Source organism: Thermobia domestica, chromosome 8 (assembly GCF_964235325.1).
Source record: "Thermobia domestica chromosome 8, izTheDome1.hap1.1, whole genome shotgun sequence".
NCBI lineage: Eukaryota > Metazoa > Arthropoda > Insecta > Zygentoma > Lepismatidae > Thermobia > Thermobia domestica.
In genome coordinates, this window is record NC_137461.1 from 71,043,320 (window position 1) to 71,066,374 (window position 23,055).

Below are 23,055 nucleotides of genomic sequence, written 5' to 3' on the forward strand. Positions count from 1 at the left end.
TGTGTGGCTTATGAGCAGCCGCTCGACCATGAAATCCAAGTTTTCTCACCTCATGGCTAACTGTCATAGTACTTGGAGTGGATCCTGATGCAGTTTGGAATTCCTGTGTGATGGTCTGGATAGATGTCTGCCTATTACACTTTACGACCCTCTTCAACTGTCGGCGGTCTCTGTCAGTCAACAGACGAGGTCGGCCTGTACGTTTTTGTGCTGTACGTGTCCCTTCACGTTTCCACTTCACTATCACATCAAACACAGTAGACCTAGGGATGTTTAGGAGTGTGGAAATCTCGCGTACACACTTCTGGCACAAGTAACACCCAATCACCTGACCACGTTCGAAGTCAATGAGTTCCGCGGAGCGCCCCATTCTGCTTTCTCACGATGTCTAATGACTACTGAGGTCGCTGATAATGAGTACCTGGCAGTAGGTGGCAGCACAATGCACCTAATATGAAAAACGTTTGTTTTGGGGGGTGTCCGGATACTTTTGATCACATAGTATATACATATGTAATCACATAGTGTGAAACCTGTATAAGTTGGCCACCTAGAATAATCGTGCTTTAGTATTAGTTAATGAACAATGTTCGCTTTATTTTGGAAATGCACAGCTAAAGTAACTTCCAGCTTTTTAATTTTCCCCCTGTAGCTATTTCTGAGAGTTTTATTTATTTATTTATTTATTTTTTGTCATTATACAGGCAAGTTAATGGAAATTTAAATCTTAATTGTTATTGATAATTTACTTTGAAATACGTAGGTCCAAATAGATAATAAGTTTCTAAGAGATAGTTTTATATTACATAAAATTAAGAGATAGTTTCACGTTACATAAAATTAATATTTAGAAAATTCTAATGGTTTTGTGTTTAACGTATTAAGGTCTTCACTATTATAAAAGATTAAAAAATTATAATTCTAACGTGAAACTGTATACTTTGAAAAATTAACAAATAAATAATAATAATGAGAAATACTTACTTTCTTTTTGTAATTTAAGTTTGAAACTTTTCTTCATACAAAATGTAGAATAAGGGCATTCAACTACAAATTTTGATGAATAGTCGAAATCAGAGCAGAGACGTGTTGTTTCGTTACTTTCTCTTGGTGGTGATTTCACAGCGCATCTATAACATTGAAGACAGTGACCTGGAAGTATACAAAAAAGTCGTTTTTAATTCTGTCCTTTGCTTATAAATACTATAGTTAATATCAGTGGTCGAAGTGAGACGGTATGCGGTGGTATGCCATACCGCCTCTGGTTTTTCAGTGATGAAAGCATACCGCCTCTGTTTTTTTAGTGATCATTCAAGACATACCGTCATGGGAGAGTAGATGCTAAATACCTTTAATAAATCCATTTTTATATACAGTAATTGACGAATGGCTTTGCATGTAAAAATATTTTATTTCCTATGTAGAAGTAATTTCTAAGTTGTCAACACCGACATTTTTGTTATCTTTTTGCCTACCTTTGGTTTTAAAATGAGGTGCCATCAGAGAAGTTAATCTAGTTTGTAGTTTGATGTGTCATCTTGAATTGTTTCTTTCGTATGTATGTGTGTCTCTTCTTGTCTTAATTCATATAAATGTGTTTTGAGCATGAGCGGATTTAGGAGTTGTCTGCTGTGGGGGCGGTTCTTCCGGGGGTTTGGAATACCCCTCAGTCGAGTGGATGGTCCGGAAGCTTTCCCATTAACTTAAAAACTGTTTTTGAGCATTTTCATGTATAATTCTCTATAATACAACATAAGGGGCTGTTTTTAAATGTTTTTAGAAAGTTGTCGGCGAAGGATCAGTCTTTCCATGCCCATCCTCCGTAACTAAAGAGAAGCTTCCCAGTGGTTTTCAGTTATTACGTAAATAGAAATGCAATCTTTTAGGCAACATACCCTCACTGTGTTTCAACATTTAGATAGCTGATATGTCGAGTAAAAATCGTAATAAAACATACCGCCACTGTTTTTTTTTCCCACTTCGAACACTGGTTAATATAATAATAATAATAATAATAATAATAATAATAATAATAATAATAATAATGTCACGGACTGTTTAACTCAATTTTTAAACTTTGTCCGTGATTGTATTTTTAGTTCATTAATTTTCAACTGACACAAGAAACAATGAAAGAAAACTTGGGATATTTCAAAACTGAATTGTAATTAACTTATGAATTCATTATCTGTAAAAACTGTTATGTAGTGCTGTCTTTAAATTTGTTTCCAAGTACTGAAATCATCTACCTTTCGGAAGTTATCGTGTAAGTTCTTTTATTGACAACTATGATGAGAGAAGTATATTTGTAGATACATGTATTTACTATTTCACCACGAGTACAGTAAGTGCATGATCTCAACACCTACGCTAAACTAAGCAAGAAAAGAAAAAAAGAAAGAAAAAACTCCGTATTAAACTGTAGAGCAAATCTCAACATTCGAAAATCACATAAGTGTATCATTTTACTAAACTTATATTCTACACATCTATATTTTATATTATAATTTAAAAGGTGGTATTTGTCAATGCCTAGTCTTGATTCGGTACTTGGGAAGTTTCAACAGTAAATAAACATAAAAGTACACGCATTTAGATCATTCCTCTTAAACTTTATTCTTTCATTTCATCATAAACAAAATGTTCATGAATACTGGTGTAAAAATTATCAATGTCTAAATTTCTAAGAAAGATTGGTTATTGCTATGACTTCAAAACCTCTCGCGTACGTCCCATTCTATGTTAAACATGGATAACGCATACCTTAACCTCAATAATATATAATGTTATACAATCTCTTTGTATTGAATTTCAAAAAGGAACTTGCAACCGAATGACCTTCCCCTTCTCTGCGCAAAAAATAAAATAAAATAAAAAAGAAAAGCACCAGAGATATTCTTTAGTAGGGCAGTGTAGGGCATTTTCATACTCGTGAAAAAATTTTGCCAAACGCCACTCACATGGAAACAATGGAAAGATTCAACAGTTTTTCGGCGACAATATCAATCATCTTCAAGAAGAAACCTCATAGATACACAGCGATGTCAGAATCATGTTTAACTGTTTTCTTTGGCTCCCCTGGATGGTGCGTCATGAAGACGTATAAAGTCAAAACGTTATCTAAGAGCACTACCTGGAAGCTTTCCATCAACTTTTTGAAGCTGTGTAGTGTGAACGAGAGGATCCGTGAGCAGTGGAATGTCGTTTAGCTACATCACGACAACGCATTCGCCCATTCTTCTCATTTGATTCGTTTGTCAAACTTCCTTCTTTCCCGATATAGTTCCATCCGATTTCTGTGATTCCAAGTTTAAAGTTCCTCTAAAAGAATCCTTTGAGTCACAAGAAACCAGTATAGTACGCGAAAATCTGTTCTCCATTTTCAAAGATTTCTTCTAGAAATGCTTTCGACACTGTTGAGACCGCTGTTAAAGGTACGTGTGCGATCTCGAGAAGACATTAAGAAGGATACGTTCAGCCTTCCTTATTCTCATCCTGTTAATAATAACTTATTTAATATTATTATTGAATCAAACCTTTTATTGGGAGAATTGAGTTATGACTTTACTGATTTATTTTATAGTGGTATTATAATGCTCATTTGTGAAAAAAAGTATTGATTTTGTCTCTTTTATATACGGTACGTATTTGTTTGTAGTTGCTGAAATAATAATTTGGTGCATGGGGTCTTTGGTTCAACACCAGCTCGTGCCAAGTCAGCTTTGTGGTGGACAAACACCGTGTGCGTGGGTTTTCTCGGGGTTCTCCCTTTTCCTCCCACTTTCTTCATTCCACCATTTCATTCATTTCTCATCATCATCATCTCCTTTAGCCTAGCCGGCATAACCGTGGGACGTAAAACTTAAAAATTTCTTTTCATTTTTTTGAAATAACATTTTTATATAGAAAATTAGGTTAGGGGGTAGCTGTTCGTTCCTCTGAGGAGTTTCTGATTGACGGTATTGTGCCATTTTACATATTACATATTTGAGTTTGTGTTCTAGGTAGATAAGGGGGAGGAGCAAAATTGTAAGGAGGACTAATTTACAAGGTTGTTTTGCTTTGCTATTAGCTGTGTACCTTAAATTTTCTTTTCTTTATTTACTTTATAATAAAAATAAAGAAGGGAATGTGGTGGTAGAATCTTGCTGTAACCTTCAGCGAATTCTATAGCAGCTGGGAGACGAAAATATCCAATCAGATTGTGAATACCGTAATTGTAGGTGACTCATTCTCCATATGATATGATATATATGATTAAAGCAAAAGGTTTACGTGTCATGGAGCAGGCGAACTAGTACTGCGGATACTTGATTGGCGAGTGCACACGTGCAACAAAAATAAAAGTTTTTTTTTTATTTAATCAATTGGATGGTTCTTCTGGAATAGTTTTTAACAAGTTTTAGTGTTTTTTAAAATTTTTTAACAGAATAGAATTATTTTTTTTCTTTTTTAATATAAACAATTCTACTAGGGCTACTGGACATAGGAATAATGTTCAGATTTTAATCCTTCCCTTCATTACTGTCCTCAAGGCAATTGGAAATGACCTTAAACAATTATATAACGCCCAAAAGGTTAGGAGGCAGAGAAACATGTCTTATTCCGTAACAACAACTAATATCTGGTTGAACTTGGAAAGGTTTTATGTTTTTTGACTCCCACGTATCTCGGAGGCGAGAAAAACTTGACCTTCCCTAAACCTAATTATGCTTGTTGTAATTTAAGTATTATTATTATGAACATAACGTATCGAAACAAATAAAAATAAATGGAGACAGCTTATCGTCATTGAGAACATACAACGAATTTCTGTTCGTATACTTCCTTTGTGGGAATTGCAACGCCAAAAATGACACATGTGTGTGAATGAAATGAAATTTGTATCTCAGATTAGTTAATTGACAATACGAAAAGTATTACGGATTCGGTACTGTTCCAACACCTGATAAATCAGTGTGATGTGAAACCTCCATATGCTGCAGTCAAGGATATTATACGTCGTGGCATGAAATGAAGAAAACGTTAGATTGTTTTCTTGAGAAACACAATATATATCAACATTATCTGCTGGAGGACCATGAAAAAGAAAGTGTTGACGAAGCATATCGTACACTTGTTCGACGGCGACGATTTTTCCAAATTCAATTGGCTGCACTAACGTTAACATTATGGTTAATATATCTGTGTGTGTGTGTGTGTGCGCGCGCACTCGTGTTTATGCGTATATATATTATATATAGATATGATGGGCTAACAAAGCCTGACTGCTATATGCCCCATTATTTATATACAGGGTGGCATGGTAACTAATACACCTACAAACTGAAGGAGGTGATAATAGACATGAAATTAAGAAAAAAAAAAATATTAATGAACATGGTCCGAAAGCGCCACCATTTAACCGTGAAAGACGTTCAAAACTCGGTAACGGCGCTAATATATCTCGTGAACGCGGAAAGATATATCTTTCAGATCTAAAGATTACACAGAAAGTCGACACAGACGAATGCAATGACATACCTGTAGTAGCGAAATTGTTGCGTTACATGGATCTCTATGAACTGGTGGAGAATTCGCACAATTATCCCTCCGTGGATCCCCATTGCACAGCGACCGCTCCTCTACCATCGGTACGTCATTGCATTTGTCAGGGCTGACTTTATACCCAACGGTGATATCTTTCCGCGTTTACGAGATATTCGGTGTTATATCAGCTCCTTCGCCGGTTTTTGAACGCCTTTCACGGTAAAGCGGTGCCGCTTTCGACCCATGTTCATTAGACATTTTTGCTTAATTTCATCTTCATCACTTCTTCAGTTTACCAGTGTATTATCCTCCCACTCTGTATAATAAGAGAGAGAGAGAAAGAGAGAGAGAGAGAGAGTGTGTGTGTATAAGAGTGTAATAAGGAAAATTTATGTAAGCGGAACGCTGCCTGCAAGGAGTGCTACATTTAATAAAGATAGGAAAAATTACGTGTTACACAACAAAGTGAGAATTGAATTGGCCAAGCGTTTTTTCACAGAATTAGAGAGGAACTGCAGCTATGAGAGATGTTGCCAAAAATTATCAATAGTAGATCTTAAAATTTTATCGGAAATTAAAATTTGAATTCCTCCTAACATTTAAAATTTGATTGGGGAAGAGGGGGTATTGGGCGTGTAGATACAATCATAAAAAAAAAAAAAAAAAAAAAAACAGTTGCATGAAAGGGAGGGGGAGAAGGCGGCTATACATCCACACCCACGCCTTAGGTTCTTTTATGAAATAGATGTGGCCTTTTAAAAAGTACTTACTTTGTACTGGGTGATTTTTTCGGATGGTCTCCACAGACAAGTTCCTTGGGGACAGTGTCCCCATGGAGACGAAGTCATCGGGGACACACGCCCTTTTGCCCTAATGTGGTCGACGCCAGTGTGTGGCGACCGTGCAAGCCAAGAAAGCAATGGTCTCTGTCGTTTCTCAAACAATGTTGCGCATTCCGGGATATATATAACCGCACACTGCCCTGCTGGAATATGTCGTTTGGAGTTGTCTGAAGCAAAGACCTCGTAAACTAGGTAACCGACAGCTTTTACGTAAGCTATATCTGGTGTGAGCACCACTAGTGAGGTATTCCTGAATGTGTGGCAGCCGGGACGCGTGTTGTGCTTAATGGCGGCTCACACATCATATCTGGTCGTTGAGGTATTTTGTCACTCGACAATATTGCGCTCACCATGATGGCATTTTGCTCGTATGTGGCCGTCACTGTAGGACAGATTTAAAAAAGAGTCGTCCGAAAATATGATTGTCTCCCACTCACCACACCAGCAACGCTGCCGTATCCACTTATAAGATATAGTAACCTTTGACGTATGAGAATTCGGGCTCTATTCCCGGTGGAAACTTTGACATTTGAACACATTGTGGTGTTTGGATCCCACCTTAAACTAAATCTTCATCAAACCAACTATGCCAGCGACTGTGTTCACGCGTCCATTGTAGTCCTAAAGTTTTTGTAGTTCTGAGCGTGGGTAGTTCAATAGAAGCAGACAGAAAGGTATACGTACCACCAGCAGTCCTCATTCTGTACGATTTTCTTCCGTCAATTGCTTCCGCACACGTATCACTATCATGGCGGCATGGCCTATACGCACACCAGTTTTAATTTCGCGATACGAGAAACCGTCTTCCTATAAGAGGACCATGCGACCCCGTTTGAATACAGTTGTTTATTTGTATTTTGCGTTTCCTGTTCGATTTTCCACGCTCCACTGCCTGAGGGCACTGCTGGACGCATGCATGCATCATCTTGCTGAAATGGTAATCATTCATACGTCATACCCTGCTTGTGAGTTTGGACGTATTCCTATCATTCCTTCATAATGTTGAAGTTATCACAACCGGTAATGTGATTACGTTCAAAACATGGAGAGCTATCTACGAAGATGGCTTTTATGACAAGTACTGAAATTGTATTTTCAACCAAACATCTGATTTCCATATTTTACGTAACATTACCACAATGTTAACGAAAAAAAATTGAAAAAAAATTACGTCTTTGCATATTGAATGTATAAATTAAAACGTTTGTTCACTCAGTTTTGAAAGAAAAAAGATACAATACCTTTTAAAATAATTCTTTGAAATTTTGATTATTCGGAAATATTCCAAATTGTCATCAACGTATATATGAAGCATTATTTAGGTCGAATAGTTTCTTCTTCAAATACTTAATTGCGTGCCACGTCAAGTTAAGTTGCAATAGAACTAACTTAAATTGATCGTTTGCACCCATATAAATTGTGTTGCATTATTAGAAGTATATTTAACATCTAGGTTCGTGTCCGAGCATTTGAGGTATTTTTTTTTTTTTTTTTTTTAAAGAATAGCCAGCCTACGCAAAAATTTCGATTTTAAAGAATTGGGTGTTAACGAGGAGGAGGAGGTATATTGCGCAGGCCTTTTTCATCTGTTCAAATTTAATTGAGGGAAGGGAAAGGGCCTGTGATACATCCGTAAGGTGTCTGGGCCACAACAACCGATTTTGATGAAACTTGGTAGACTAATAGGACACCTTGCAAAACTAATGTAATTAGCAGGAATTTGTCGAAAAAGCTGTAGTTTCTGAGATAAAGTCGATTCATGAAAGATAACATTTGTCGTGATATCTCGAGAACGGATCCACCGAGATCAAGTAAACTTTGCAAGCCATAGTAGATACATGATAGCTTTAAAAGAAATTAAAACGAATTGTCTGCACCTGCGCAGAACTGAGCAGAATTCGCAAATAATTGTGCGCATGCGCATATCGAAAACGTGAAAGCGGCGATATATTTTTCTCTTGCTTAGTTTGAACTATATGACAAGTATAACATAATGCAAGAAAAAAACTAAACTCAAAGGTGAGATTTTCAAGTAGTTGAGGCGAGAAGATGTTGGTGTAGTCTGCCCCCGGACACCCGCCTCTATTTATGCACTCTGTCTGGCTTCTCAGTCGTACATTTCCATTACACCTATGTAGAAGTCATATAGTTAACGTTGATAGTCGCCATATTCGGATCGTGGTGATATCGAGTACTGTAAGTCATCAATGTTGCACAACAGTAACACAGTATTAAGAGAGCGTAAGGATAAACTATGAGGCCTATAGCCGCGATCTGTTGAAACTAGCGGTAGGCATAAAAACAGGTTTTCCGGTTTTCGGTTTTAGGAAAACCGAAACCGGGTTTTGAAAGGTTTCAAAAACCCGATTTTCACCGAAACCGGTTTTAACCGGAATCAGTTCGGTTTTCACCGAAACCGGATATCCGTTATCTACAAAGCAGGTTCGGTTTTTCACCAGATCCGGTTTCGGTTTTCTTCAAACCCGGTTCCGGTTTCTCAAAGTTGGTTCTATTTCTGACTAGAATAGTATCCGTTGTTCTCCGGAAATCGATTCCGTTTCCACAGAAATAGTTTTATGTTTTCCAAAAGTTTTCACAGAAATCAGTTTTGTAAGAAACCGAACCGGTTTTTGGAGAAAACCGAAACCGGTTTCGGTGAAAAAACCGAACCGATGTTGGAGAAAACGAACTCGGTTTCGGTGGGAAAAAGAACCGGTTTCGGTGAAAAACCGAACCGGTGTTGGAGAAAACGAACTCGGTTTCGGTGGGAAAAAGAACCGGTTTCGGTGAAAAACCGAACTGGTTTTTGGAGAACCGAAATGTCGGTTTTCGGATTTCGTTTTTTCTAGAAACCGGTTTCCGGTTTTTATAAAAGCCGGTTTTGCTCATCCCTAATTGGAACCAGGCAATACTTTTTGTGAGAGACTGTTTCATGCGACGAGATGAGACAACCCCAAAGGTCTCGTCTCATGGCCACACTAACTATATATAGGTAACCCTATGGCCTATGATTTTGCAAGTTTCTTTGAAGCATAGATGCCTGCATCACACTGACGTGTTCCAATAAACCGCGACAATAGGCCTGATAGTTTACCCTTACGCTCTCCTAATACTGTGTTACTGTTGTGCAACATTGATGACTTACAGTACTTGATATCACTACGATCCGAATATGGTGACTATCAACGTTAACTATATGACTTCTACACAGGTGTAATGGAAATGTATGGCTGAGAAGTCAGAGTGCATAACTAGAGGCGGGTGTCCGGGGGCAGACCACCCCCACATCTTCTTACCTCAATTGCTTAAAAACGCTCACCTTTGAGTTTAGTTTTTTTTTTCTTGCATTATGTTATACTCGTCATGTAGTTCAAACTAAGAGAAAAATATATCTGTCTTCACGTTTTCGAGATATGCGCATGCTCACAATTTTTTGCGCATTTTGCGAAGTTCTGCGCAGGTGCAGACAATTCGTTTTAAAGCTATCATGTATCTACTATGGCCTGCAAAGTTTACTTGATCTCGGTGGATCCGTTCTCGAGATATCACGACAATGTCATCTTTCATGAATCGACTGTATCTCAGAAACTACAGCTTTTTCGACAAATTCCTGCTAATTACATTAGTTTTGCAAGGTGTCTTATTAGTCTACCCTATATATATAGGGGCCTACATAGCATCCTAATACAAGGTGGTGTGACGAAATTAGGTAGCACTGTGAATATCTTGGAAACAGGTTATCCAAGATAGATAGTTGTCAAAAACTATTGGAAAGACCTTAATCCAGCAATGGATCGACAATTGTTGATAACAATATATATATGCGTTTCAAATATAAATAACCCTCACCACTACACTCGTATGAATTCAGTTCTCATCCTTGATGTGTGAGCATTTGAGATTAAGAAATAAATGCTTATACCTTGTTCTGAGAGCTCACCCTATAGCTATAAGAGTTTCTAAAAACAATGATAACTAAAATTTACTCTTCCTGGGTATAACGGGTAAAATTTATTGTTATGTCAGGATATAACAAACGGTTCTGTGAACTTGAAATATTTTAACAATCTGTTCTAGCGAAACGTTGCGAATCGGCTGAATAGCACCACTGGTCATATGTATATTCAAGTACTGAAGTCATAAATGAAATTGTGATGACATACATATACACTTATATATATATATATATATATATATATATATATATATATATATATATATATATATATATATATATATACAGTGGCGGATCCAAGGGGAGGGCTATAGGGGCTATAGCCCCCCCCTTGACGCTCAGGTTTACACTGGATAAAATGGGCTTCAATCCTGTTTTACACTGGATAAAACGGCAAACTATGGTTTAGCCCCTCCCTTGGTCATATCCTGGATCCGCCACTGTATATATATATATATATATATATATATATAACATTTTAAAACATTTTTCTGACCAGAACAAAATGAATTATTTAATAACTATACGATTTTTGTTACAGTTTCAAGGACCTAACGTCCTCTTCATCAGACATTGATTAAAGACAGATGACAGCAAATCTTATATCTTCCTCAGCCGTTAGTTAGCATTTTCATTTATATAATTTTAATTGTTGTTTTATATAAATGATATAAGGCTGAGGAAGATATAAGATTTGCTGTCATCTGTCTTTAATCAATGTCTGATGAAGAGGACGTTAGGTCCTTGAAACTGTAACAAAAATCGTATAGTTATTAAATAATTCATTTTGTTCTGGTCAGAAAAATGTTTTAAAATGTTATTGTGATTATCCAGAACTATGGAGTGTATATATATATATATATATATATATAGAGAGAGAGAGAGAGAGAGAGAGAGAGAAAGAAAGAGAGAGAGATAAACTATATGTAGATGAATCAGTAAAGAAAGAGAAACAAATTATCTTAAAACATACAAGAAATCTCTTGATTTCTGTAGAAATATGACAATTACGACATTTCTTTAATTTTTTGACGCTTGATCTTTTCTTCCACTGGTCATGGGATCATAGCTCAATGGATGCGTCAAGCATAACGTATTTCTGCCAGTAGTTTCGGCATTCTTTCTTTCCAGTGAATTCCAAAGACCTGAATTACATATGTAACCTATAAGGGTTATGTTTGCATTGATTTGTGAATATGATAATTGAAAAAATGGCAATTTTGTTTTCGGAGGATAGTTCTTTAAAGAGCAAATGAATCAAATACAAGAAAGGTAAAAAAGAACTGTATTTAGATGAAAATAATGTGTAACATACAGCCTATGCTTTAATTACGTAGCAGACACTTTGTTTGGAATCTAAAATGTGAGCTTTGGAACTTTGTGCTTAGGTTGACAGCATAAGTTAACGAAATTACTATGCTCATTTATTCGGTTTGTCCTGATGTCTTCTGAAGCTAAGGATAATTCATAGAAAGGTCATGCACAAAAATTTGATACAACGTTGAATCCGATTCAACTGCATCATGAAACATGCTTTTCTCAATTTCAGTAAGTATAACGTCATTTGGAATTTTAACTTATCTGGGTTAAAGTTAAAACGGAGAAATTTAAACTCTAAAATGGGGTTGCGAGATTTCCTATTGAAAATCGGGACGTCTCTCTTACAGTGGCGAAAAATATTCATTTTGCCGCATTTTATGCTTATTACAAATTTTCAGACAGATTCGTTTGCAGACATATTAACAGTGTGGGTAACATTCTCCTCAAACTGTTACATTTGTGACTTGCAAACTCTATGCCCATGTACGAGTGCTTCAAAAATGCCAATAAATTGCATTTGAACTACACGAGTTTTTGGCTGCTCAAACAAAATTCATAAGACATCCAGATTATTAATTAATGAATTTAGAAAAATAAAATAATCCAAGATCCGGATCACTTTAATTTTACAAATTTTCGGGATTACGAGGACGACAATTTGGTATTTTGAGATTACATATGTAGTAATCATAATATAAGTGACTTGATAACCAGTTAAAATCAAATGAGTATACTCGATTATTTCATTTTCCTTCTTCCTACTCAGAAGACCCTGTCAGGTACTGGGATTAGGGATTTCAGTCACCTTGGCTCACTTCCGATTAGTTCATCTACTTAGCTTGTCTCACTTCCGGCGACCTATTGAATCACGTAACTTCCAGTGTGCGCATTCTAAGAAGGTGAAGGTGCTACTTGCACTCTTGACAATAGTTTCAATTGATAAAAGAGTTGCTGCAACGATGCCTTGCCTTGTGTAGATAGATAAATTACCGCGGCTCGAGTCGTGAGCCGTCGGGCCATTGACATCATTAATTGTGATTTCGGCATTTACTGCTGCCGTAAGGATTACATACCATACGAATCAATATCGTGTTTGTGGGTTTTCTCGGAATTCTTTCATTTTCTTTTCACGAGTTAATCCACGGCTAAATAAGTTTGTGGTGGACAACATCGTGTTCGTGGGTTTTCTCGGAGTACTTAATTTCCTCCCACTTTTTCATTCTACCAATTATTCCGTAATCATTTACTTGCTTTAATCATAGTCTCCCTTAACCTAAAAGGCACAATCGTGGGACGTCAAACTGAAAGATTTCATTTTTCTTTCCATGAGTTCTTTCATATTCGTTCAGTTTTATTTACCATCTGTCTCTTTTAGCCTAGAGGGTATGATTGTGGGACGTCAAACTGAAAGATTGTATTTCATTTTACTACACGGTGGCCCAAAAGTAGCTACAGTCCCGTACTGACCGGCACATGGCATTGTATATAATTTACTTATTGTTATTCATACAAGTAGTGACTTCGTTTCTTTATTATTTATTCTTATTATCTTTTCAGTCATACTTCAAGCTTGGAGCAGAACTAATTATCTTAATAAACTAAAATGTCAAACTTGATCATTGCAGGACTGTATACCTATTTTTGGACTACTCTGTATATGCACCTTAAAATATAGTTATTATTATTATTATTATTATTATTATTATTATTATTATTATTGTATAAAGAAGAAATTAAATCTGTGTGAAGATAGTTCGAAAATACTAAAAACAAGGTTTGTTCTTTCTTTTGCAGTAAACAAAACAAAAAGATTTCCATAATTCCATACTTAAACCTTGATCATTAATAGAAGTCACTTTTTTAAACCATTTTTAAAAAATAACACAGCAATAAAAATATTGTTTATGTGTGAAAATTCAAAAACGGTATTTAGTTGTAAGCGAATGCTTGTTTCACAGTAGGAAGGACATAGAATAAAGACACGCATTGTTTACTTTTTCATATTTCCAGCACGCCAGTCGCGGATATATGTTTCGAAAATAAGGAAGGTCGTTTTGTTCTCAGGTTCCAAGTAAACAGAACAGGTATATGTAAACACGTTTAAATTGTCAATGAGAAGTTGTCAATAATATAATATTTAATAATTTTGTGGTATCTACAGCACTGAACGGTTTCAGACAACATTTATAATTAAATTAGTTTTTGCGCTCTATATACGAGTACGTTTAACTGTAATAAACAGTTCTAATGTGTGGACACAATTCTTTGTTCTTTTTCTAGTTCTTTCTTCTTTTCACCGAAAACTATCATCCAACAAGTATGGGACAGTCTGATACATTGTACAATTCCGTGTTTCTGGACCATAATTCTGGAAAGTAGGAAACCGTCGTATATACAATGAAATAGTGTTTTCTTTTTAAAGAAGAAAATAATATGCGTAACGGGACATGGCATTCTTTCCATTGTCTTTCCGGCGAGTGAATGAGTTTCGTTTAAGCATTCTTGCAAAGTTTCTACCACTATCTTGACCTGTTGCTTGGTTACTTAATGGAAATAACTTTATGTGTAATTTCATGTACGCAGAATTTTTATTGATAAGAAATAATGTAATGATTTGTATTGAATAAGTGGTAGTTGTTTGCACCTCTTGGTTTGGTCTATGGTCTCTAAGTGGTTATTCTTCAGGTTATTATGCCACACTATAGACATAAGGTGAAGAATGACAGTGATTAACCAAAGATCGAATAGAACGTGAAGACGTATGAATTGTTATCCAGTTCTTCCTCTTATTTTACACGGGGAATATGGAAGCGTACAGTGTTATCGGAAGGTTTTGTACAGGAGGTTCAGATAGGTTGTGAAATTAAAGAGTCACGAGGTTGAGGCTTCAGATAGCTTGTAAACTTGAGGAGCCGTAAGATTCAGGGTTCAGATAGATTGTGAAATTAAGGAGCCATGGGATTGAGGGTTCATATAGGTTGTAAAATTAGGTTGTAAATTAAGGACCCATGAGGTTGAGTTTTTCTTTGATTTCTTCTGACGAATTGCCGGTTCGTTTGTTTTTATGTACTCATACTTTAATAATAAGATTTTCGTCTATAGTGAATTGGCTTGTGTCGGTCATTGTTTATAATAAAGAAAATCCATCATATCTCGCAAAAAACACAGAAAAAACAGAAACGCACCCTGACACAATGTACTGTCAACTGTAGCATTGGGATTGACTAACCGCTACTGAGAAATATATATTCCTAGTCAGAAGATCCTACATATATATAACCGCAAAAAGTGTATATTACATTTATAGACTACAGTAATGGGATATAGAGACAAGGGAGATAAATATTCCATGCAACCTTGACAATTTGAGGTCAGTTTAGATGGCAATAAATAGTATGTTAATTCACTGCAAATAGTGTCCATTAGTAACTTTTGATCCAGCCTGTAAACACAAGAGAGGGACAAAGTGTCAGATGGTCGTAGTCTACAAAAATAGCAAATGTGAGGAGGACCATCTTCTCCGATCTCCGTGTTCGTCAACTGAGTTATTGCAACCTCTCGTTGGTGAAGTTTAAAATGCCGAATTCTATTAATAGAAAAAATCTGATGAACGTGTTCATATGAAATACTTCAATCAAAGGAAGTAATAGAATCGATCTTTAATACCATAAGTTTCCACGATTGTAACTAATATATATATATATATATATATATATATATATATATATAATTTTTTTAAAGTGACGTTTGGTTTAATCTTTGTGTGACGCTTAAGTACGCAACTAGCTTCCTTTGTAGAGTCTATACAAACGCAGTTCAAGAACGACCTGCTTCCTACCGACGCTCAGGATCGACCGTGAGTTTTATAGCATGCCGTTTACTATTGGCAGCATCCCGTAGATAGTATCAGTTTTCTGTGATGTGAAGGAGTCACGAAAGTGCCCTGGACAGGTCGATCATATTAGAGTGTTAACGTGTTTTTACTTGGCAACAGCTTTAGCTAAATCAGATTAGAAGCTAACGCAGAATCTCGAATATGACTGAAACCAAAAACCTAAATGAACGTTATTTCTGTTACGAACAGGCTCAATGGCAGAGAAACGTATGAGCCGAAAGTTTTCTGGTTCGATTCCAGCACATATGCGTTTATGATGGACAATAATGTATCAGCGGTGTTACCTGTGATTCTCTCATTTATACTCTCAAGTCTTCATTTCAATATTTTCTTTTTTATATAACCAGTGTTCATATATATTATTCTTTAGCGTGCAGAGCGTAACTGCTGGACATGAAACTAAATAATCAAATTCACTTTTGTTAGTATACTTGTGATTGTGAGTATTCACTGCTAATAAATCTAATCATGTAATAGTAACGTGTTGAAGATTTCAGTGCGCGCGACCAAATTCTATTCGTCCTTCTACTGAGTGGTGTACCGTGTACGAGAAACTTGTGCTTTATAAATTCGCCAGTGTTTAGCCAATGGCAATGTGAGAAGTGAAAATTTAAGAAGTGTCTATTTATAAACAATTAATTTGATTTTTTCCCTCCCTTCTAAGATATGTCAATGTACGAAGCCGTAGCTCAAAATGTGTCCTCATTCCTTGACCAAGATCAAGTTTTTTGAAGCTCCTTATAAACCAACTTTCCAGCAACGATCGCGCGAGCACTGGGGCAATCGGTCAGGGTCGCGCAACAAGGTTGGCGGGGAGCGGGCTGCCTTTTTGAAGGGAAAAGCTGTGCACACTGATCCCGTTTTATTTGCCTCGGGCTGGGAGTTGAACTTTTCACCCTTTTGGGCAAATTCAGTATCTGCAGACTTTTCTTTCCCTCTTCTTCTATATCTGCAAATAAGTAAATAAAATACACACGGTTTCACGTTGCATAGTATACTGCAAGTGTTGAGTTATAGTGAAAGAATGGGTGTTTTAATTGCATAATGTAGAGGAACTTTTATCAAACTGATCCGCGAACCACAAGTGGTCCTCGACAGTGGCGTAGCCACGGGGAGTCTCCTTCCATAATGCAGTTATATTAAGAATGGATGCTGCTTACATGCAGTATTCCGTTTGTGATCTCGGTCTTACGAAGTTTTTCTGTTTTTTCTTTATTTATCACATACACAAATGGAAAAATAAGTTTTGTAAATCATGTTTTTAAAAATCCATCACAGAAGCTTTATATTTAACCCTAAATACGATTTCAGCAAATTAGTTACGTGCTATATTCTTCATCTCTTCGAGTTCCATTTCTATAGTATATGTATCAAAATCTACCAATTTCGGTTGTGAATAGAAAGCATTGGAATATCAGACATAGTTTTCGGGTTACTATTTTTTTTAAAAATAGGTATCATATTTCTTAGAAAGAAAATATCGTGCATATTAATTATAGATTAAAACGTAAACACTAAACCAGCTTATTTATCGTTAACATACACATATTTCAGGAAAGTTACAAACGTCTCCGATATTTTTGCTTCGTTTTACAATTTTGATTGTAATATTTGCAAGTTAAAAAAATCATCGATGAAACTAGAGAAACAACACATAATATAATGTTTATTTAATAGGTATAAGAAAAAAATGTTCGAAGAGCATAACTGTTGAAGGGGAAACGAGTTTTCGTCATTGTTCTTGGTATGTAGAATAATTGTAAATGAGTAATTTGTGGGAAATATAATGATGATAAAAGTGTGGTCTAGGTAGTAAGTGGCATGTGGTACAGATTCCATAGACAAGTCCCAGTAACATATCAGTATAACAGAGAATGAACTGAAAACAGTATAAATTCCATTGGAAAAAGAAATGAACCAGCTTGGATTATTTATGAGAATAATAATAAACACATATTCATAACTAATAAATTAAGAAATAGAATCAGAAAATTAATATTGAAAACGGTTGAGAAATTCAGATGTTTATAACCGTATATTTGGTCATCTTCATATGCACCTAAGTTAGATCTGTCATTATATTAAGCAGAGTTTTACTCTCAGTATATTTTCGTGGATAATTTGCTATGCTTAAATGCCTCGAATCAGTAATTAATTTAATGAGGAATGTTCATTCTGTTATTTGGCCTGGAGAGCCTTTGTAAATATGTAACATAACGGTTTATTTTAAAAATACAATTTCTTTGAACTACGAGCTGTCTAGATTCACCTCATATACCACTTTCTTCACAACATAATGGCATATATCTACATAAATGAAGCCCATTCATCCCGATTTTTGACTTCGAAGATGTTCCCCAAGGTTCAGCGTTATCTTCACTACTGGGGTATCAGCGTATATACCAGAACATCTAGAAAGTATTGAGCTTTTATGCGTTAGTATCCCAAATCTCAGGGTATGTGAGTCGCAGCGGGTGAAATCGCGCAAATCTTCGCTACAATTTACAATCTTATTTGATAAATGGGCAAATGATGCGCAGTTCCGTAGAGAAATTAGTGCTGTTTATGAGCAAGACGCGATTTCAAAAGCAACAGCCCAAAGATGATTCAATCCCTTTATTTCTGGAAATTTAGATTTGCAATAGCGACGGGCCGAGAATAAATTCTGGCAGATTTGAGTCTATGACTTGGCGCCCCTTTCCTCCCTCGAATATACTTACTTACTAAAGAGTCTTTGGAAAACGGCGTGTCTGTGCCTTCATTCACAGAATTGCTGTCACTATGCCAGGCTGATTTCCATCAAAGCCAGAGAAAAATTGTTTTAATACTTTTGCCTGTTTTTCACTTTTTTTCGGGTATTATTACACGAATGGTGCTTATTACATTATATTGCAGGCCCAAATTATTTATAATAAAATAAAATATTTAATAAAATCTTGCACAAGGATAAGAGTACGGTGCTACTTAATCTCAGCTAGCATTTTACGCATGAGTCTTGCGCCCGCATCTTTCTCATGGGCCTTGTCTCGACCCTGATGTCGAAGATGCTTTTCGCAATAGGCGACCAATCACACCAGAAGTGAATGCTATAGAAGACACAGGCAAAAGTCGAGTAAGACTAGCATGTTAGTAGTCATGATATCACCAATTATTTAAACATCCATCACCGAGTAGTGTTAAACCATTTGCTGAAAGCTAGCCACAAAAAGAAGCTCGACGTTTGGGTGCCACAGATCTATCTCAGAAACATTTAAGCTGCAGAGGTATCAAAAGATTCGGTTACTCTTCTATTCGTTGGAGTTAATATCTTGCAAGTTAAATTCCATACACTTCTATATTAAATAGAAGTCTAAAAATTGTGTACAGTAAGTAAACCTGATATCAGTACAATATGTTCACATAACCTTTGCTTTAGGTTATCGTTTTACCTTAAAATTATTTAGAAATAATTATCGAGCGCCTTCTGCTTATACAACCAACCATCACACATAAGTTTGGCTGGTTGCAGACAACTAGGCGTTCTATTGCTTTCATAACCAACTTAACCATATTTCTCTGCGTAATAAAATTAAAAAGAAACGCCTTCCACACTGCAATTTAAAATATTGAATAAATACTAAAAAAGTATAATAATAACTTCTAAAATATTTGTTTCCTTCAGTTGTTATACACGAATGAACTTCTGAATTTGAATTCCCCGGGACTCGTTCAGAACTGAATTGCCCCAACAGAAAATAACTTAAGTGTCGTTTTCAAAAATGCTGTAACAGCGTCTATATGCAGTATCTACATGATGCATTCATTCAAATAAAATAAAAAATCAACAAATAAAATTATAATTTCAAAAGAAAATCTCTATTGAATACTATTCACTAATTAAACCTCCCCGCTCGTCTTGTGGCTAGCACATGTGCCTTTGGTGTACGTGAACCCGGGTTCTATTCCCGGTGGGAGAGTTCAAAAATTTAATTTCACGATCATGCACTTCCATTAATAATTCATCTCCTTTAGCTTAAAGGGACGTTAAACTTGAAAAAATGTATTTGCTAATTATACTCGTAATTCTGCTTTGCACTCACCACTTTTATTGATAGTAGTGTGTGTATCCCACTCTTACACGCTTTTTCTGTCGAAGCTTCAAACATTTATTTTACGATAATTAATGTACGTATTCGACTTTCCGATAGACATAATATAAAATCCCCGAGACCAAATAAAATGTATTAAAAATCCATTGTCTTAATGTTTCACTTCCCATGATATCACGTAACATTGTGCGGAAAACTAAAGAAAAATGAAATCAATACAATAGACAAATTTGAGGAGTACCCTTTTGTAGCCTCAAGTATGTAACGAACATGTTTTATTTTCTGCGTGCGTGGGTCCGGGTTTGATTCTGATTTGAGTGCTTTCCTCACGTACCAATCCAAGTAGTGGCTCGGAAAACAACATAAGCTGTATATATAAATATATGTATATATATCTTATCACATGCAGCAGGGATGTACGCAGGGGTGGGTCTTAAGGATCAGAACCCCCTAAAATCACGACTTCCATGTATATTTAATCTAATTTTAGGGATGAATTTACAGAGTCTAATATAATTAATTGAATTTGGACCCACTACAAAATTAGTTCCTACATACAGTGCTTGTTATGTGGTCTCGATACTGGAAGGGGACGCTATCTAATCAATCAATCAAAATCAAGAAGTTAGAAGAAGCAATTGGCACTTGTACCGTACAATAGTCTCAGTGTATGTGAAAACAGACTTTCCGAACAATTGGCAAAACTGAATCGTAAATAACATCATCTTTCAGTGATAAAAACAGAATTTGAAGATTTCATTACTAGTGCGAATGTATCAACAATGACTACTAAAATTAATCTTGAAATTCAAAAACGTGCCCGAGTGTGTAAAATATGAAAAGTAATCCAGTGACAACGTACTTTTAATTCCCTATAATTTTGTGTTTGTTACTCAATGTAAAAGCGAACTCCAGTAGCATTAGTTTATAGCAGTAGTTCCCAACCTTTTCTGGCTGACGACATACTCTCCTGAACGCCTACGACTTACTTGATCTTATGTATTAATAATAATCTATATATTAAAATGCAAGTTTATGTTTGAGACCAATTCTTTTCTCTTCAGTGAGATCTCGGAAACCGTAATCTCTAGAAATTCATTGAATACATTTGCCAGTTCTTATTCAAATTTTAAAGTCATGTCGGTATTTTTCTGTTCAGCTTTCTAGGATTCGTTTTGAGTCCGTAAGGTTAACATTATCGCTACAAAGGATTTCTCAGCATGTGCTACGCGAGTTGCTATTGATGGTACGTACGGCTTACGGTGGTAATAAATTACATGCTTTGGGGTACGACAGTGAAAAAGGTTGAGAACCTCTGCGCTAGGACATTGCTAAGATTGATATCCTTGTATTAGGCAACCACTAGAAGAGCTGTATGTACTGGGTTGACGGACATTGTAAAGACTTTGCTTTAATTTGTATGGCAAAACCTATTGCATGCTGGCAACTTCAGAGACCTGAATAAGCACAATGAGGCGTACTCGGATATGAATTTACAGTAGACTCTACCCATCTTCTAAGAAATAAGTCGTTTCCATTATCGCCGTGCTCGGTGCTCCACAATAATAATACACACATAAGCAATAATAGAATAAGTACTGTACTGCATTCAGTATTGTAGGCTCAATCGTATCTTTTCAGTTTTGTGTTTTTCTTTTATTCAATTATTAGACATATACCGTAAAAAAAAAAAAAAAAGTGTGATTTGTTAGTCTATTGTGGTTTATTCAATATACAGTATTGCGTTCAATTGAGTGTCACTGGAACAACTTGTGGTCGGAACTTTCTATTTTGGACAGGGGCGTAAAGAAGGGGCCCGCAGACCCCGCTTTGCGGGGGGCCTCAAGACATCAGGGGGCCCAAATCGTGAAGTGGAACGTAGAGAAGGGGCCCCAAATCGTGAAGTGGAACGTAGAGAAGGGGCCCCAAATCGTGAAGTGGAACGTAGAGAAGGGGCCCCGGTCCACGCTGTCTGCGGGGAAGCTCCCAAGCCTTTAGTTATGCCACTGATTTTGGAAGTAAAATTATTCAATTATAATACTGTAGGCCTTTTAAAAAAGATTATGGAGATACTATACAGTTGAATGGTGATTGAGTGTAGAGAGCCATGAAGAGCAATACGTACTTCAGGTTTTCCATTAGCACCCAACACCTTTTGCCAACGTATCTGCAGCTGCACAATAACTTGATGATAAAACTCGGCGATCGTGGATGCAAAGGAATCCGTGGGTATGTTCCGCAGGTCTCCCTCATTTCCAAAGGATCTCCCACGGAAGTGGTTATCGATGGAATGAAACAGGTGATAATCTCTTGGCGTAAGGTCCGATGAATATGGTACATGATACATTGTCTCCCGGATCCTCTTTGCCACATGTGGCTTGGCACAGGAACAGCACATTCTTACGATTCACCAATGCCTGCTCCTTTTGCCGCAATGCACGGTGCACCCTTTGCAGCTGCTGAGAGTAGAGGTCAGCAGTGATGGTCTGACCAGGTGGAAGGAGCTTGTAATGCACCACTTGCCGACGTTCCATCATACAGAGAGCATTTCGTTTGTGTAGAGGTGGTCATGAGGTGTCAGGAACGGGATCATGTGGCGACAACCAATGTCTGGCACTCCAAGGAGTGTCATAAATTACCCACTTTTCGTCACCGCTGAGCAAGCGATCAAAGATGGATGTGTTCAGGTGCCAAGTGAGCAAGGACAAACAGGCTATCACTCATTGTTTCTTGTTGGCTGCCGACAGTGTATGGTGTACCCACTTGCTTAACTTGTATGACTTCCCCAACCCACGCAGGTTCATTCTGATTGTTTCAGCGGAAACATGGAACCTTTCTGCAAGTTTATCATACGTTAGACCACTGTCCTCAATGGCTGCTTTCAGGCTTTCGTCATCTAACACATGTGGTCGTCCACTGCGAGGTTCTTCCGAAAGGCTCACATCTCCCGAACGGAATTTCTGGAACCAGTACCTGGCAATGTGTTCATTCACGGTATTCTCCCCAAATACCTGCTATATGCGGCGTCTTGTTGCGGCAACTTACATGCCCACTTTAAGCCATATAACAGACACACGAACAAGCTGCTTCAGTACGAGGGTCACTACGAAAGTTTTGAGATGTGAAATCACTTACACACTTAAAATCAATTTAACACTTACATTTTCTCAAAGTATTCACCATTACACTGTACACACTTTTGCATCCTCGAAAACCACTTTTGGAAGCAGTGTTGCCAGTCTTTTTCGTCAAGTGTTAAAAGTTCATTCTCGTAAGCCACTAGAGCTTCGTCAGGGCTGCAAAAGTCTCTTCCCACGCATGCGATCTTTGATCCTGGGGAACAGAAAAAAATCACACGGTGCCAAGTCAGGGCTATATGGCGGATGAGTCATAAGTTCAACCTCCGTAGATTCTAAAAAACTGAAT

General features: G+C 36.7%; 2 protein-coding genes across 4 annotated transcripts in view; one reads left to right on the top strand and one right to left on the bottom strand.

Moving 5' to 3' along the window:
- LOC145692985 (ankyrin repeat and FYVE domain-containing protein 1) overlaps nt 1-23,055 on the top strand; it is a 262,326-nt gene that overhangs the window by 76,134 nt on the left and 163,137 nt on the right. The window lies entirely within an intron of this gene.
- LOC145692986 (uncharacterized) overlaps nt 1-23,055 on the bottom strand; it is a 120,913-nt gene that overhangs the window by 18,568 nt on the left and 79,290 nt on the right. The window contains exon 2 of the mRNA XM_081768614.1: nt 985-1,152. Coding sequence (XP_081624740.1) covers nt 985-1,152 — 168 coding nt within the window. The remainder of the gene's footprint in view (nt 1-984; nt 1,153-23,055) is intronic.